The 16,945-nt window shown below is 42.2% G+C and overlaps 1 protein-coding gene across 1 annotated transcript; it reads left to right on the top strand.

The window, feature by feature from the left end:
- Nucleotides 1–1,596: 1,596 nt before the first annotated feature.
- xpot (exportin, tRNA (nuclear export receptor for tRNAs)) lies at nucleotides 1,597–15,437 on the top strand. The gene is made up of 24 exons (XM_085436391.1): nucleotides 1,597–1,719; nucleotides 3,424–3,577; nucleotides 4,330–4,412; nucleotides 4,488–4,544; nucleotides 4,686–4,755; nucleotides 4,887–5,105; nucleotides 5,358–5,542; nucleotides 5,626–5,794; nucleotides 6,271–6,507; nucleotides 6,643–6,681; nucleotides 6,765–6,827; nucleotides 6,902–7,026; nucleotides 7,104–7,248; nucleotides 7,328–7,542; nucleotides 8,578–8,647; nucleotides 8,719–8,957; nucleotides 9,046–9,331; nucleotides 9,416–9,605; nucleotides 9,895–10,011; nucleotides 10,134–10,249; nucleotides 10,329–10,376; nucleotides 10,459–10,530; nucleotides 10,826–10,882; nucleotides 10,965–15,437. Exons 2-24 carry the CDS (start codon nucleotides 3,491–3,493, stop codon nucleotides 10,989–10,991), a joined length of 2,916 nt encoding a protein of 971 aa, XP_085292517.1. The 5' UTR covers nucleotides 1,597–1,719; nucleotides 3,424–3,490; the 3' UTR covers nucleotides 10,992–15,437.
- Nucleotides 15,438–16,945: the final 1,508 nt, after the last annotated feature.

Below are 16,945 nucleotides of genomic sequence, written 5' to 3'. Positions count from 1 at the left end.
AATACTGTTTTAAGACCACAAAAATGTTACAAAATAAAGAGTTTGACCAAGATGGTTTTTCCACTGCAAGCAGGTGGAGCTGAAGAAAGAGAGCTCCACACTGATATGATCAATATGAGAGTCGATCACTCTTGAGTATTGATTTATTATGTCACACTCTGATTGGATGCCTGAGTGTGGGAGAATCAGCTGTCAGCTGTGTCCTGTCATGTGCTGTCTGAGGGAGCACATCTGTTCCACATGCTCCTTCAGATGTTTACCTGCTGTAAAGCTGTGATCTGAACTCTTAAATTCAAAGTAAAGTGTGCACTCTTTCTTCCTGTGGCATGATTATTGTCATCACACGGTTACAGGTGTTCACATACTCATGGAATCTTTAACCTTGTATAATTAAAAGAAGAAGAAGAAGAAAAAAAACAAGAAGAAGAATGTATTATCTTGGTAAATGTATTCTTTAGTGTCTTTTGACTTCATAAGAAACAGATCTAGTAATCATGGTCTATGTGCTTGCCTATAAAAGTTCATCTTTCCCATACTGAACCCATCTTGTGACTTTCATTAAAGAAAACAAACTAGATGTTAAATCTGTGACCTCAGGAACAACACAAAGGGCCTACTGTGTTTTCTGTCCTGTTATTGTCACCTTTTAGCCTTTTGTATGCCTGATTTAAAATAAATAAAGCGGTCTTGATTCAACATCTCCATGTCAATGAATCTACTGATCTAATGAAGCAAAGGCTGTGTAAGACAGAGAAAATGACAGTTCCAGCTGAACTTTAACTTTTAACCTCAGAATTAAATCCAGCCAAAATTCAGTCTGAAGCTTCTCTGCAGTCTGACAGCTTCACTGAAAAAATACATAAATAAATAAAATTAAAAAATCAAGAAAAGATTGCACAAACAGAGGAATTAAAATGCTAATGAAATGTTCAAAATTAGAGTTAGGGTTCACTTGTTGGATCACTTGTTTTTCTCAGTCCACTCCTTTTGAATTGATGCGTGGAGCTGGCTACAGCCGAGGGGAATTCAGTTAGCACATTTGACGGTAACTGTAGTTAAACTTGGGATGCTTGCTGAGAACCCAATTTAGACTTCGTGATTAGGACTGTCTTGTTACTGGGAAACATTTTTATTCACAAATGCAGACATTTCAAAGCTAAACCATGTATAAACAGATGGCTGAATGATCTTAAACTCTTGAGTAAGTTGCTAAAACATGTAAATGACAAGAAAGCCTGTAAACTTGTTGTACTATTCAATAAGTTCAGTTTATGTTCAAAGGAGGCCTCTCTATTTGAGATGTGGATCGTGATTTCCCTTTTTATTCTCATGGTCTATGCCTATACTCTCAGATTTTACATTGCCCTTTCTTTCTTTCTTTCTTTCTTTCTTTCTTTCTTTCTTTCTTTCTTTCTTTCTTTCTTTCTTTCTTTCTTTCTTTCTTTCTTTCTTTCACTTTTCTTTTTCAGTTCTTTTTTTATCTTGTAGTAATGCTCAACCGTAACAACAACAGTTTGTTTTTGATAAAGATCATTAAAAAAATAAATAATTAAAAAAATGTGCACGTTTTGCTGACGCAGTGACGGCGGACCCTCTTCCGGGTCACGCGCGGTGAGCCGGAAGTGATCGTGCGCGGACACGCTTCGTGCAGTGGTACTCCCGGCGGCTCTGTAAGGCGCTGACGGAGAAGAACCACCGGAGGAGGACGGTTTCATTAAGGTAGGATCTCATTCTTCTTCTCCCCTCTGAGCTCTGTCTGTGAACTGCAAACGGGGCTGAGGCTTGCTGAGTTTTTTTGCGTGAGGCTTAAGTTGCTGTGGAGCTCGCGGAGCCGCGGGCAGGTAGCCTCACCGGGCCGTCATAAACCGGGGAAGAACCTCCCTCGGCTCCATCCGCTCCCCCGCACCGTCACAGCCGATCTAATTAAACACCTTCGGGTGAAGTCGGCGGGGTTTGGTTGAGTTTCAACCATGCGAGGAGCGCCCTCCGCCCGCCCGCGAGTTCAGCGGCTAGCAGGCTAGCTGGCGTTAGCAGCTAGTTTGTTCCGATGTGAAGGTGTTAGCTCGGAGCTAACTGACGAAGGTGGGCTTCATCCAGGAGCTGCGACATGGAGATATCCGCCTGGGGCTCAGGTGTTCGGTAGAGATGAGACCGTGTGCTGTGGGTGGTGTTTCGGTGTAAACATGGAGGCTGGAGTATTGGCCCCGTGTTGCATCACCCTCGGTCTCCGTCGTCCACAAACGCCACCCGAGCTGTCACTGCGGGCAAGAGCACTGCCAGCTCACCTGGACTGACTATCAGCTGGACACCTATTTACCTGTCATAGTACATAGCCAACGTAATTCAGTCTGTAATTTTGATTACATCTGGTTTTATAAGAACGCTGGACAAATTCTCTAAATTGGGCCAAAAGTGAATGGAGTCTGGTAGAGAAATGCCCGTTTTCTACAGCAGATTACCCATGTGTTATTACTGTACAGCAGTGTACACCTACTCGACCACGTACTTGGTGAATTAAAAAAAAACGAAGCTAATAAGGTTAAGAAGAGCACCCAAACCTTTCTTTATTGAAATATAATAAAAAGTGAATGGAGTTTGGTAGAGAGGCGCCCTGTTTATCCAGCTGTGTTAATAATCAACTTAATCATCCCACCCTTGCTCACATGTTTCACTGAAACTACAACCTAGATCTGATGTGTTTATCATCACTACAGTGCAGAATCAAATTTCCACTAATCTGATAAAAAGGGAATGGCCTTTGGAAAGAGCCACATCTCTGGAGCCTTTCTTTTTGAGTTATTACTTTTATCTGACAACATCAGTCACATACTTTGAGTCTTTTATTCATTACATTTGTATTTACAAACAGCAACAACAAGTCTTAAGTACACAAAGGAAAGAACAACGGACAAGATTAAGAAAAGGGATAGAAATAAGCAAGAAGAGGCAGAAAAGGAAGAGGAAGAGTTTTTAAAATGGAGGAATCAAGGGGAGAAGGAAGGAAGTAGGATATGAATGAGGGAATATAACTAAAGTAGGATGAAGGAAAGGAAGGACAAATTAAAATAAATAAAACTTTAACGGCACTAGGATGGGAGCAAGAGATGAAAAACAGAGTTTTTAACTAAATGTGATGTGTGGTTTTTTTTTGTTTTTTTTTTTAATGGAGTCCATTCACTTTTTATTTAATGGAGTCTGTATGTTTTCCTGGGATTTCTGATTATTCACTAAAAATAAGTCTCTTGTGCTTCTTTAACTGTAACCTTAATAACTCTAAAGCTGATCGTGTTTCTTTGGCTTCTGCTGAAACAGTTTACCTGAACAAATGACACCTGAAACCTGTAACTGCCCTTAAATCATCTAATTAATCTGCTTCAATCTCACTAACCTGTGCTGTGACAATCGTCTCTTTCCTTGCTGCAGATGAGAGAGTTCTGGCCGGCAGCAGCAGAGAGGAGTGAACTAGCCTTGGAGGAAAGCTAACCCACGAATGGCCTGCCAGTCTGTCGCTGTAGTCATGGACGAGCAGGCCCTGCTGGGGCTCAACCCGAACGCCGATGCCCGCTACAGGCAGAGGGTGAGGCACTACCACACATCGCCACTGATACCCCCCACCCACACACCCAAAACAGTCACAAAAATCAAGCAGGATGGGTTTACAGATGCATGAGTTGAAAATGGTTCAAAGATGACACGTCAGGAGCTGAAAGTAGTAAATCTTACTCAATGTCACGGGTACTTTAACAGAAGTAACGCAGCAAAAATGAGGTTAATCAGTGGAGTGAAGGAAGAGTCTGGGTACTGAAGCTTCAGGTTGTTCAGAGGATCTGGAGGAATAATCACGAGATCAGGTTTAAATCTCTGCTAGAGAACGAGGATGCTCTGCACCATGAATGCATCCGGCCAGCCTGACAGATTATCTGCCACTTTCACTTCATCCTGCAGATGTTTACAGGTCTTTTCTCACTGTGTTTGTGTTTGAGCTGGTACAAAACTGCATTTAGTCATACTTAAACACGCTGAAGACACTTCTGTTGCTCCGTTTCAAAGATGAGACACAAACCACACGGTGCAGAGCTTCCAGAAACACGACTTCTTAGTTAAAGACAGCGTTCAGGTGCTGAACTGGCCTGCTAAAAAAAACATCTGGAGCTCCATCAGCGTCCAATAGAAACAAGATAAGCAGAGCACACTCAGATCAAAACCTGACATCAGCACCAGTAAACCCTCTGCGGATGTAAAGGTGCAGGAGAGGAGGAGGTGTGAGAGCTGCTTGAGTAGAGCAATAGCTGGTGATGTCATTGATGTCGCCCTTCTGTGTATTTCCAGGCTATCGCTTACTTCGAGCAGCTGAAGGAGTCTCAGGACGCTTGGGAGGTTTGTGCTGAGGCTCTCGCCAAAGGGATTTACAGGTGAGTGCCCCGCCCACACACCACAGGTGTGTTAGAGTCGTACCTGCAGCTGTTAAATGCATTTCTGTGTTTCAGTGATGACCACGTCAAATTCTTCTGCTTCCAAGTCTTGGAGCATCAGATCAAGTTCAGGTGAGAAAGAAGCTTCTTCACACGTGATCACATGATGAGTATTACCTGCTGGAGCTGCTCTCACGTGTGTGTGTGTGCGCGCGTGTGTGTGTGTGTGTGTGTGCGTGCGTGTGTGTGTGTGTGTGTGTGTGTGTATTACAGACATTGCAGTTTGAGTGCTGTTCAGCAGCAGCTCATCAGAGAGACTCTAATGAAGTGGCTCCAGTTTCAGGTATGTCACAACTTTGTGCCAGTTTAAACATCACAGTAATTTTCACTGTTTTAGTGGTGCAGATTTGAGCCTCGCTCACATCTCCTCACAGACTCGCTGTCACGTCTTTCGTCTCTTCCTCTTCCCCGCAGCTGATGAACACTCAGCCCGAGAAGGCCTTCATCAGGAACAAGGCAGCACAGGTGTTCGCCCTCACCTTCGTCATGGAGTACATGACTCTGTGGCCCAAGTTCTTCTTCGACATCCTGTCCCTGGTGGGTCTGAACCCCCACGGAGTTGACATCTACCTGAGGACACTGATGGCCATCGATGCCGAGGTGGTGGACAGAGACATCCTGCACACGCCGGAGGTCAGAAAGCGGATCATGATGGGAAAACTTTTGGTGGTGTTTTATATTTGTTGCTGAGTTAGAGAAGGAGAGCAGGCTGATGTGGGAGGAAGAAGCCTCTGCAGGAAAGGAAACCCGCAGAGCTCTGGCCCACACGTTACTCACAAAAACAGACTGGTTTCTAAGGAAGAGTGGTCACATGACCCAACAGGAAATGTGTCATAGGAAGCGTTTGTAGCTTTGGTGATGATTTCGCTGCATGTATTCCTGCAGGAGACTCGCAGGAACACGCTGATCAAAGACAGCATGAGGGAGCAGAGCATCCCCAGCCTGGTGGAGTCCTGGTTCCAGATCCTGCAGACGTACCAGCAGTCCCACCCCGAGCTCACCTGTCAGTGCTTGGAGGTGGTCGGAGCCTACGTGTCCTGGATCGACCTCAACCTCATCGCCAATGACAGGTCAGAACAAGCACGGGGAGAGGCGTCGTGTACATGATTTCTGACCCTTGGCCATCACGTCTCACCTGTCTTTGTGTTTTCAGGTTCGTGAACCTGCTGCTGAGCCAGATGTCCATGGAGGAGCTGAGGGAGGAGGCCTGCGACTGCCTGTTTGAAATCGTCAACAAGGGAATGGATCCAGTGGACAAAACCAAGCTGGTAGAGTCTCTGTGCCAAGTGCTACAGTCAGCAGGCTTCTTCAACGTGGAGCAGGTTAGAGTTACCATGGATACAAGGAACACGCCCATCACAGCCACAGAGGCTCACGAGGGTCCTGAAAATGTCTGACAGTGACTTAAAGCACCGTTCTGCTGTTTTTATAAATATTTCCAGCTGTGACTTAAATGTAAACATGAAACATTTCCATTGTCCATCCATCATCGTTGTTCACAGCCTGTCCAGAGCTAATCAAAAGACACCAAGTGAAGAATAGCTGCTGTAGATCATCGTTTAACACAAGAATATTTTACTTAAAGGAAAAAAGCAGCAACACTGAGGCCTCAGTTCTACAAAAACTCAGTGTTTATGAAAGGAGGATTTGGTGTTTGTGGTCTGACAGCTGGTTCGTTAAACATGTATCAGTTTAAAAATTGATTTTGTTTTCTTAAGTTTGCAGCGCTGAACTGTTCCTGCAGAATGTGTTTCCGTTACAGCTTCATGTTTATGTTTCCTCTTCCTGTCCCCTTTAGGAGGAGGATGTGGACTTCCTGGCCAAGTTCTCACGGCTGGTGAACGGCATGGGTCAGAGTCTGGTGCTGAGCTGGACCAAGCTGGCGAAAACCGGCAACGTGAAGGACGCAGCGGAGACGCTGCAGGCCGTGGAGGCCAAAGTGCCTCTGCTGGTGCAGCTGCTGGTGCACGAGGATGACGACATCTCGGCAAACATCGTGGGCTTCTGCTACGAGTACCTGCACGTCCTCAAACAGGTGAGGCTTCTGAGGCCCGGGCAGCTTTTCTAACTTTTAGGAACAAGTTTAAAAGTGAGAACATGTTAAAAATTAGGGACCTTCGGATCTCACAGCAGTGGTTTAAAATGTTCTGAGGTTGTTTTCTGTTCATAGCTTCCTCAGCTGACGGACCAGCAGAAAGCGAACATCGAGGTGAGTCTCTGAGCGCGCTCAGTGCATTCTCACGTCTTTATCTGAGGGCAAATCATTAAAAAGTTTTCTCGCTGTCACCATAGGCCATCATGCTCGCTGTAATGAAAAAACTCACGTACGATGACGAGTACAACTTTGAGAACGAGGTGAGTTTCTGTTTCTTCCTCTGTGAGGGCGGGGCAGAGCGGCAGGCATTACACCTGCTGTTGTTGTTTCTCAGGGCGAGGACGAGGCGATGTTTGTGGAGTACAGGAAGCAGCTGAAGATGCTTTTGGATCGACTCGCTCAGGTTTCACCGGAGCTGCTGCTGGAAGCCGTCCGCCGCGTCTTCACCAACACGATGCAGTAAGAAATGTTTTGATTTGTTTAGAGAGGTGGGAAAAACGCAGCTGCCATGTTTCAGCTGTAATATCTCCTCTTAGGAACTGGCAGACAGCACCCTTCATGGAGGTGGAGGTCGCCATCAGGCTGCTCTACATGCTGGGTGAGGCCTTACCGGCGGCGCATGGTGCCCACTTCTCTGGAGACACGGCCAAGACGAGCGCCCTGCAGGACATGATGAGGACGGTGAGTCACATGACCGCTCGGCTGTGGTTCGGCGCCTGTGCGGCAAAATTTTAAACGCGTTTTCTTTTTGAACCCTTAGCTGGTTTCCTGCGGTGTCAGCAGCTACCAGCACACCTCCGTCGCTCTGGAGTTCTTTGAAACGGTTGTGCGATACGACAAGTTCTTTATCGTGGAGCCACAGCACATTCCTGGCGTGCTGATGGCGTTCCTGGACCAGCGAGGCTTGAGACACAACAGCCCGAAGGTCCGCAGCAGGGTGGCCTACCTGTTCTCCAGATTCATCAAAACCCTACAGTGAGTCCAGCTTCACTTGCTGCACAATATCACATGTTTCAGTTTCCAATGGCAAGCCGTTGCCATTGGAAGCCATTGGAAGCCATGTGATGCCGTTGATGCGGCAACAGGCTTCACAAGTGTGCGCTACACCAAGAATAACTCCACCACAACAAAATGTGATGTTTACACAGAAAACAGCAAAACTACAACCTGAGAAAATATTGTTTCATAAACTCTTTGAGCTGTACCAGCTTCTTTTTAACGTAATAAAACAGAAACTACAGCTGTCGTTTCGTTCACAGTAGCCATGGAAACACAAACTGTTAGATCAGATTTGTGAGTTTCTTGTGGTTGCCAGCAGGTAGATTAACAGCAGTGGTGAGTCCACACATCACAAACATTTGGGACGAGTTTTATTGTCGTGTGGACGACAGCGTCCGGAGGGGGACGCACTGAACATGTGCAAACTTTTGTATGTAAAACTACATGTCTAGCCATGTTTTTAAAAGATAATTTGTAATATTTAGTCTTTTGAAATCAGATGATTCTTTTTCTTTCTATATTACCACAAAGACAAAAAAGACATGAAACGTGTGAGCAAGTTGCCCTCTGACGCTGAACCTGTTCATAACTCAGGCTGGAGTCAGTTTCAGTGGTTTATGATGACGGTTTCGATCTGTCGGCTTTATCAGGTTTTGACCTCCAGCTTTCACTGGTGTGGCTCTCAGCTGTTTATTTATTAAGATTTCTAACCTCCGCTGTGGTCATGAGTAGAAAGAATGATGCTAAGGAACTTAGCCTCAATCTGGAAGGCAGAGTGAGGTGGATCTGACCAGGAGGCCCCCTCAGTGAGGCCTTAAGGCCCCGAGGCGTCTGCTCAGGCTGCTCCATGACAGAAATATAGAATGACACTCATTACAGTCGGATGTGAATCTAATGTAGTTAATGAATCCATGAACGAAGAGTCTGATTTAAGAAAGAACATACGAATGATTGAAAATACGCTCAGTTGACTTTAAAACCCAGTGTTCGTTTACCGCTCTCTGTTGGCAGTAAACACATGAATGCCTTCGTCGAGGACATCCTGACGAGGATTCAGGACCTGCTGGAGCTCACTCCACCTGTGAGTATCACAACACCGCCTCTTCTTGCTGTTTCCTCCTCCTATACTAACTCATGCATTTCTCTGTCTAGGAAAACGGTTTCCCGGCACTCCTGACCAGCGACGACCAGCTCTTTATGTTTGAGGCAGCCGGCATCCTCATCGTCAACAGCGAGAGCCCTGTGGAGAGGAAGCAGGCACTGATGAGGAGCCTGCTGACACCGCTGATGGACGCCTTCCGCCTGCTACTCACCAAACTCCCCCAGGAGACTGAGGAGGAGCGTCAGACCGCCCTCGCCGACTGCCTGAGTCACGCCGTCGGCTTCGCCAGGTCAGAATCCATCAACGATCTATTTATTTATTATTCTGTCCATCGCCACGGCGTGCTACTCACCTCGCCACCGTCTGTGGCATTTCAGCCGGACCAGCAAAGCTTTCAGCAACAAGCAGACAGTGAAGCAGTGTGGCTGCACCGAGGTGTACCGGGACTGCCTGCAGGCCTTCCTGCCCGCACTCAGCTGCCCCGTGCAACGGAGCGTGCTGCGCAGCTCCGTCCGCTCGTTCCTGCACCGCATGATCATCTGCATGGAGGAGGAGGTGCTGCCCTTCGTCCCCGCTGCCTCAGAGCACATGCTGAAGGACTGCGAGGCCAAAGATCTACAGGAGTTCATCCCGCTCATCAGCCAGATCACTGCCAAGTTTAAGGTAAGCCGCCGCTGAACCAGCACCAAACCTTCCTGCACACTCTGACTCGCCATCCTTAACAAACTTCTCCTGTTGCCACGGCAGCGGCAGGTGTCTCCCTTCCTGCAGCAGATCTTCATGCCCCTCGTCCTTGCCATCTTCGAGGTTCTGGCACGCCCGGCAGAAGAGAACGACCAGACAGCGGCACTGGAGAAGCAGATGCTGAGGAGGAGTTACTTCAGCTTCATCCAGACCATCGCAGGAAGTGGGATGAACGAGGTGATGGCCAATCAGGGTGAGCGCCACTCAGCATGCCAAGAAACACGTAGACACAGAAGTAGGGTCTGAACCTCACAGGGGAGGGCTCATTCAGGGAAAGGAAGCATAGAAGGAATGAAGGGAAAAGGAAGGAGAGAAAATGGATTAGGAAAGGAAGAAGGGAAGGAATGAAGGGAAAAAAAGAGATGGTAGGAAGAAGGAAACAAATGAGGAAAGGAAACAAGAGGAGAAAACGGTCCAGAATATTTTTTTCTTATTATACTTAAAATGAAAGAACAGGCCAAAGTTAAATGTTTTGTTTCCAGGGGCAGAAAACATGGAGCGCATCGTGTTCACCATCATTCAGGGCGCTGTCGACTTTCCCGACCCCATCGCGCAGAAGACCTGCTTCATCATCCTCACCAAACTGGTGGAGCTGTGGGGTGAGTCTGAAACATGACCTCGACAGGAAGTCGTGTCCTGTGAGCAGGAAGCTCGTTTTCTGTCGCTCCCTGCTGGTCAATACAGGGTGTGAGCTTCACTCTGAGCTCTTCTTCTTCTGCAGGAGGTAAAGACGGCATGGTGGGCTTCCCCGACTTTATCTACAAACACATCGTCCCAGCCTGTTTCCTGGCTCCCCTCAAACCGACCTTTGACCTGTCAGATGCACAGACGGTCCTGGTGAGTTTCTTTAATTCCACCTTTAATAAAAGAAAAATCGCGTTTTGGTGACAAGCCTCAACTGTTTTCTTTTTTTCAGGTTCTGTCGGAGTGCGCTCTGACACTGAAGATGATTCATCTCAAACGGGTAAAAATGTGTTTTTGTGGTTGACCAAGCTTTGTTATGTGTCACTGCGCTTCCACTTGAACACGTGCTGTTTTTGTTTCAGGGACTCGAATTCATCCAGTTCTTGCAGCAGGAGTACCTGCCATCACTCCAGGTGGCCCCGGAAATTTCACAGGTCAGAAAAGCTTAAACCCTGACGTCCAAAAATACCTCGAGACGTGTTCCTTTATTTATGTTCAGTTTTATTCATTTCAAAGTGTTTCTTTATTTAAATATGTTTAATAATTTTGTTCTTGCATTTTTTTTCCCGCCCTTGATAGTTTCTTGTTGGTATCGTAATATATAGTTTGACCCTGCTGACTCTCCGTACTTTGGACGAACTGTGGTTGAACGTTACCTAGTGTTTGACGTTGGACAGGTGGGTGTGTCAGAAAGCCTGCTAACAGTTTGTCTTTTCTTTTATCCATCAGGAGCTCTGCCAGGTTCTCCAGCAGCCTGACGTCAAAGTCCTGAAAAACTACATTAAGGTACGAGTTGTTGTTCTTTCTTGGTTTACGGCCGAGTTCACCTGTTTCATTTCTACTGATGACCTTTTTTTTATGTCAACAGGCGTTCTTCCAGCGAGGAAAACTGTAGGGAAAAAACCTGGAAGTTCACGGGGACTGAAGGACTCTTCACAGGAAGTGGTCATACTGCCACTCAACAATTGAAAAATACAGGACCTTAGCATAGGCGCTGCTCTTGCACTTAGAATTAAATGCATAACAAAGCCCAGCTTGTCTAAGTCGGGGAGGCGGAACGAAGCCTGGTGAAACCCCTCCCTCTGAGATCAGCAGATGTGCAGGAGCGCCACGTCTGCTCAGAAACGTGGAGAACTTTGTGGACGCCATGAGGAAAGGGCTTTTTTTTTTTTTTTTTTTCCTTTTTCAGGAGAGGATGCCTCTTGTCGGGAAAAGATTGGGTAATTATCCTCAGTGACCTTCTAGGTTAGAAGAATCGATAGCTTTACACTCACATTAGAAACCACATTTCAGAACAGGCTAGACTGAGTTTTATAAGAAGGAAGAATAAAAAGGGCTGACGCATTATTCTTATTTAAAATGTGGCTTTTTGTTTTGTTTTTTTTAAACATACATGCTGAGGATTGCACGGTTGGTTTTAGGTTTGAAGTGAAACGTTACAGCCCGACTCGATCTGCAGATCAAGTATTATCTTGTTACCTGATCAGACAGAGATCCTCGGTGTGGATTTTAAAACCGAAGACGTGACGGAAATAGACACCACATTTTTGTTTGCTGGAAGTGGCTGACTTTTTTTTTTTTTTTTTTTTAATTTCAGATGGAAATGAAAATGCAATGGAGGAACAAAGTGTAAATAAGAGAATAAGATGTTAAAAATGTAAATAAAATTCCTAGGTTTAGTTTCTTTTTGTTTTTTAAATATTCATTCCCATCTGGAAACCATGTGCGGAGGCCCATTTATGCCAGGGAAAAAATGTAATATAAAAGTGAAAGTTTCCGATTTGTGGCATCAAAAGTTTATACAAAAAATTAAATATGCGTTCTTAAAACTTTTTGTTTATAAATCAATGGAGTATTCAATTAAATTCACTTTCAGAATGAACATTTTATTCCAGGTATTTTCTTATAAATGCAACTTGCTGAGTATTAACACAACTTTGTATTTGTTTTTTGAATTTTCTTTTTGGTTACCTTATGGGGACTCAATGCGTAAAAATTTGGTTTCCATAATTTCATAAAAAGTGAATATTTAAACTTACTATAAAGCGTGACTTTAAAGTAAAACTATAAATTTCACCGATGAAACTTTTATACAAAACATTTGACCCACACCATTAGTTTTACTACTTCAATACAAAAATCATGTAAATTGAATTAATCAGTACATGGTTATATTTATTATTGCACTGACACATCTTTAAAAAAAAAACATTTCGTTTGATAAATTTAAAAATTACAATTTGCAAAGGTTGCAAGTTACTCTGTTGTGACTTAAAAGCTTGCTGTGGCTTTTTGTTTGGGTTTTTTTCTCGACCTTAAAGTCACAGTTTTAGGTTGTTTGAAATTAAAATTTTAACAGGTGTGATGTGAAAGTAAACATAAATATGTTTATTATTCCAAAAGTTTATCCGGTTATTAACTGCTTTGATGTATTTAGTCAAACATGAGTGACTTTTTTTTTTTTTTTGATTTGAGTAATTAACATTTTTGATGCAGTTTCTCAATATTTTGAGGTTTGCTGTATTCAGTTAAGTTGTGAGTTTCTATGACTTTCATAGATTTTACATTATTCATATCATCAATTTATTAATTAAATATTTTGTTCTAGTCTCTTATAGTTTAACGTTTGGCAATTGAAAAAATTTTTTTCGGGGAAGAAATTACTTATTCTGAGTATTTGTACTTTTGATGCCTCAAATCTCAAAATCTAAAACTTGAAAAAAAATCTGAACAATAATAAATGTAATCTAGCATTGAAATTGTTGTGATTTACTCAGTAATGCTGATTTACCAAACTTAAAATTTGAATCTGTTCATCTCTAATTTGGACAACTTTCATTCCTTTTTCTTGGCATATGAGGACCGTAGAAATCGGAACTAAATCGTGCGAATCTCCTGTAAAAACAGACCGTTGCTGTTTGCAGAAGCAGCTCGATTAATTTTATATTGCAGTGACAATTCAGGACAATTCATTATGCAACACTTTTACTGTGAAGGAGCTGCTAAACAGTTATAACTGTCCTGAAACAGCAACAATCTGTACAGATGCTCTTCACACCTCCAGATTTTGTGACGCCCTGGAAATATTTCCAATGTTTGAATAAGTCGGTGTGTTCATCGTAATTTGCTGTAATTTTCCTGAAACGTTGCCTTTGGACAACCTGCTGAGAAAGTGCCTGAAATTGTTGGTTCCAGTTAAAAGGGGACATCTTACACTCTCAAGAAATCCAGCGGGGGAAAAAATCTAATCAACGATAGTAATTTTTTTTTTTCTTTAAAGAAAAGGCTCCGTAATTTACCCAAAAAGCGAATGTTTATTTGAGGAGTAACAGTTGTCAGCTGCATATTAACACGGATTGAATTGGATGTACAGTTTGCCAATTAATGATGCAGAACGGATTTGATGACAACAAAAATCTAATGAAATGTCATTAAATCATTGTTTACCTTTTCAGTTAACTGTAATACAGTTGGTTTTTCTCCTCTGTGGTGAATTTAAAGATGCTATCTCTTCAAACAATATCTGATATTAATGCATTTGAAATAAAAAGAAAAACATTTTCTTTATTAGACAAATACGAATATCACATTCATAGTGAGCCTGAACTAAAATGTGAATATTTTCAGCTTTTTTAAAAAAAAAATCGTAAATAGTTTATTTTTGGCAGATGTGGGCTTCCATAGACCTAGCAAAGTGCTAGTGGTCTAAATACATGGTTTAACGCAGGGCAATTGGTTTCTGGCTCTGATATAATCCACCTCAGTTCTCTGGTGATATGAAAGAACTCACTCAATGATGTTAGGTTAATAAAAGCTGCCAAGCTAAGTACGCGAAAACAGTTAGCCTGCTTAGCTACAAATATCTGTGGTTAGAAATTATTTTATTAGCATTTTGAACATTATGTCCCATTTATAAATTGACCAGTGTTGTTACCGCAACTTTAACCCAGCTTAGTATAAATAGCTAAAGAGGCCTGTTACCTAATTAAAGGTAGATTTTAGTTTTATCTGGTTTAGCTAACAAGCTAATGCTAATTGCTGCTAAAACAAAGATCTGTCATTTCTATATTTTTATCCAAAAAAAATCCATTGTTATTGAAATTATTTACAGTAGTTATTAAATGTGTGGGTCTTTTGTCTTTGTTTTTTTTTTTTTTTTTTGCCAGTGTAGGCTAGGCTTGCGGTTCCTCCCATTTCAATTTCCGCGTTATGTTAAGCTAGGCTAAAAGGATCTATAGGGTACAGGGTTTTGTTTTGGGTTTTGTTTTTTTTGGGGGGGGGTACCTGTTTTTAAAAGCCTTCAAATGTTTTATTCCTAATTAATAACAATGAAAATTAAACATAACCATGATGATGTTAGTATATCACAAAGATGGTCAAAGCTAAAAGGATGTAAAAAAACAAACAAACAAAAAAAAAACCCCCAACATTACAGTGGCTGCTTATACCCTTTGTAATGTTAGCTATGTTGACTGGTAGCTGTTTTGATGACACGCTGATTAGCAGTTTCTCTGATTTCGTTTCCCTTGATTTCAGTCTTTGTGCTAAACGAAACTAATTGCAGTTTGGATTTGGATTTTCTCAGACTGTAAATTTCTTAGCAACATATAAAAGCCATATTCCGCCACTGAAAATTTAAAAAAGGTCCCAGCGTTGATACAAAAATGCACTCAAGTTGTCTTCTATAGAAATACAAAAACATTTATTAAATGTCAGGGTTTTTTGGGGGGGAAGTTGGGTTTTTTTTTTGTTTTTGTTTTTTTAGGTGACCTTTCTTTTAAAAGAATGTCTGTAGCGAAATTAAAACTTTCCTTCAGGGAGATGCTCAGCTGGATTTTACTTCAAGTCTGAGAGTTTACTGTTTAGCTTAGCTTAGCATAAAGACTGTAAATGACTAGCTTAGCTCTGTCCAAAGTAAAACTACACCTGATGAGCACCTGTTTCTAATGACTGTAAATGAAAGACTGGAATTATTGCTTGTTTAATATCTCCCTTTCTGCAAATGCCGAACGCTTTTAAAAAACACTCAGCTGTTACACTAACACCAGGATCTACACCTTGTAGTCTCTATAGAAAAATGTGCACCTCCACATGTTGTTCATGCCCCATCAGCTTGAAGTGACTTTTTTATACCGTAGAAGTATTCACGCCGACACTAAGGGTCAGCTCTGCAAATCCGTCAACCCACAAAAAAGCAGAATCAGGTTTTTTTTGGGGGGTTTTTTTAATTTAAAGGATTTAATGGATGTTTGAATTTTCAGGTTATATTTTCCTGTAAGTGGTCCTGAGCAGAGAGAGAACTGAAAAATTGCCAAATAAATACATTTTATTGATGGTGAAATGTGTTGACTTTTATTTTTGAACCTTCTGTTTGAATGTCCATAAAAAGTGTTAACTAATCAGCCACCTCATCCTTTTTTTATTTATATATCTGGATAAAGATGCAGTAAAAATTCAGAAATTGGCTTCATTTTATATGATGTATGGAGGTATATTCGTGCCACAATAGCTAAGCAAAGTTTACAACTAAGATGTATATTAATAATATTGACAAAGTGAAGTATTTGTAAATTAATAAATTCAGTCCTACATCCTTGTGAATTATTTGGGGTCTTTAATTTGAAAAGATTTGCATTTCTTTTCATCATCTGCACAAAGGAAATATTGTGACATCCAGGCTCTGTTATTACTAATATTAACAGCTCACATAAAAAAAAGTTTATGTCTGTAGTTAAGCAGCTCAGTCCTTGATGATCATAAAGACTTAAATATGTTAGACAAGTTTGTAAACTTCAATTTATGTAAATGTTTGAAGGAAACTGCAAATATCATTCAGTAAAGTCAGTCTCAGGTTCTGTAATAACGTTTTTATTTTAACCCTGTTGAACCACGCAAATTATTTCCTTTAATTTTTTGTTTGCTGTCGTAATTAGAGATGGACCGATCCGATATTACGTATCGGTATCGGTCCGATACTGACCTAAATTACTGGATCGGATATCGGAGAAAAATAAAAAATGTAATCCGATCCATTAAATATCACGAAAGCACCTCACAAAACTTGCAACACGCTGTAACTCACCTCAGAACGTTAGCACGTCGGAGCAGTATGCATCACGTGATAGAGCGGCTGTGGCATGCAGGACCTGTCGGTGGTCTGGATAGCATTTGGAGCTTCGCTAGCAACCCGGCATTTCATCTCCGACAAAGTTATCCCCGAGAGAAGTAAAGCAAGTGTGTAAGTCCATCTCTGAATGTTTGTAAAGCATTCCTGCGTTAAGATTAACGAGCGACTGCCTCTCCGGCTGCTACTTCAATCATGAAACTGCTTAACGATCAGCTGATCGGCTTTTCTGTTGCGAGTCCGTGTCTCTTGTTTGCTTTTGGCCCACTTTGCACCAGAAAGAGGAAACCAGCGGCTGAACAACAGCAGCACGTTTAAGCTTGATCAGCTGTTGTTAGAATTTATTTAATATTACTTTCTACTCGAGGATCTTTAGCTGACGCTGGTAACTGTGCAGGGGCGGATCTAGCAAAGTTTAGCCAGGGGGGCCGATAGGGCATTAACAGGGAAAAGGGGGCACAAAGACATACTTTTTTTTCTTATTCTCATTTAAAATGTCTTGCTTTTAATTATTTAATATTTATCTGAATCTTACACCCAAAGTTTTAATCTGATGTAAAATGTATAGAAGTCCATTACTGCATATAGTAACTGTTAAGTCTAATATACCCTAGTAAGCTATAGTACTTTTTCCTTTGGGAAGGCACCATCTGTGCAGTCTGCAATTTTGTTGAAGAAAGATGTTGAATCTATTTAATATTTCTTGAAAAATAATTGATTTCTGT

Source organism: Copadichromis virginalis, linkage group LG17, assembly GCF_057382275.1.
Source record: "Copadichromis virginalis isolate Kocher_CV1m ecotype Utaka linkage group LG17, C_Virginalis_male_GT1.1, whole genome shotgun sequence".
NCBI lineage: Eukaryota > Metazoa > Chordata > Actinopteri > Cichliformes > Cichlidae > Copadichromis > Copadichromis virginalis.
The sequence above is the reverse complement of the archived record's forward strand: the minus strand, read 5'-3'. Positions and strand labels throughout refer to the sequence as shown.

Bases quoted from the DNA above. Each gene is read 5' to 3' on its own strand.
- xpot (XM_085436391.1), top strand. From the start codon at position 3,491: ATGGCCTGCCAGTCTGTCGCTGTAGTCATGGACGAGCAGGCCCTGCTG. The intron at 4,545-4,685 runs GTGAGAAAGAAG...TGTGTATTACAG, and splicing joins GAGCATCAGATCAAGTTCAG to ACATTGCAGTTTGAGTGCTG. The intron at 8,648-8,718 runs GTGAGTATCACA...TTCTCTGTCTAG, and splicing joins TGCTGGAGCTCACTCCACCT to GAAAACGGTTTCCCGGCACT.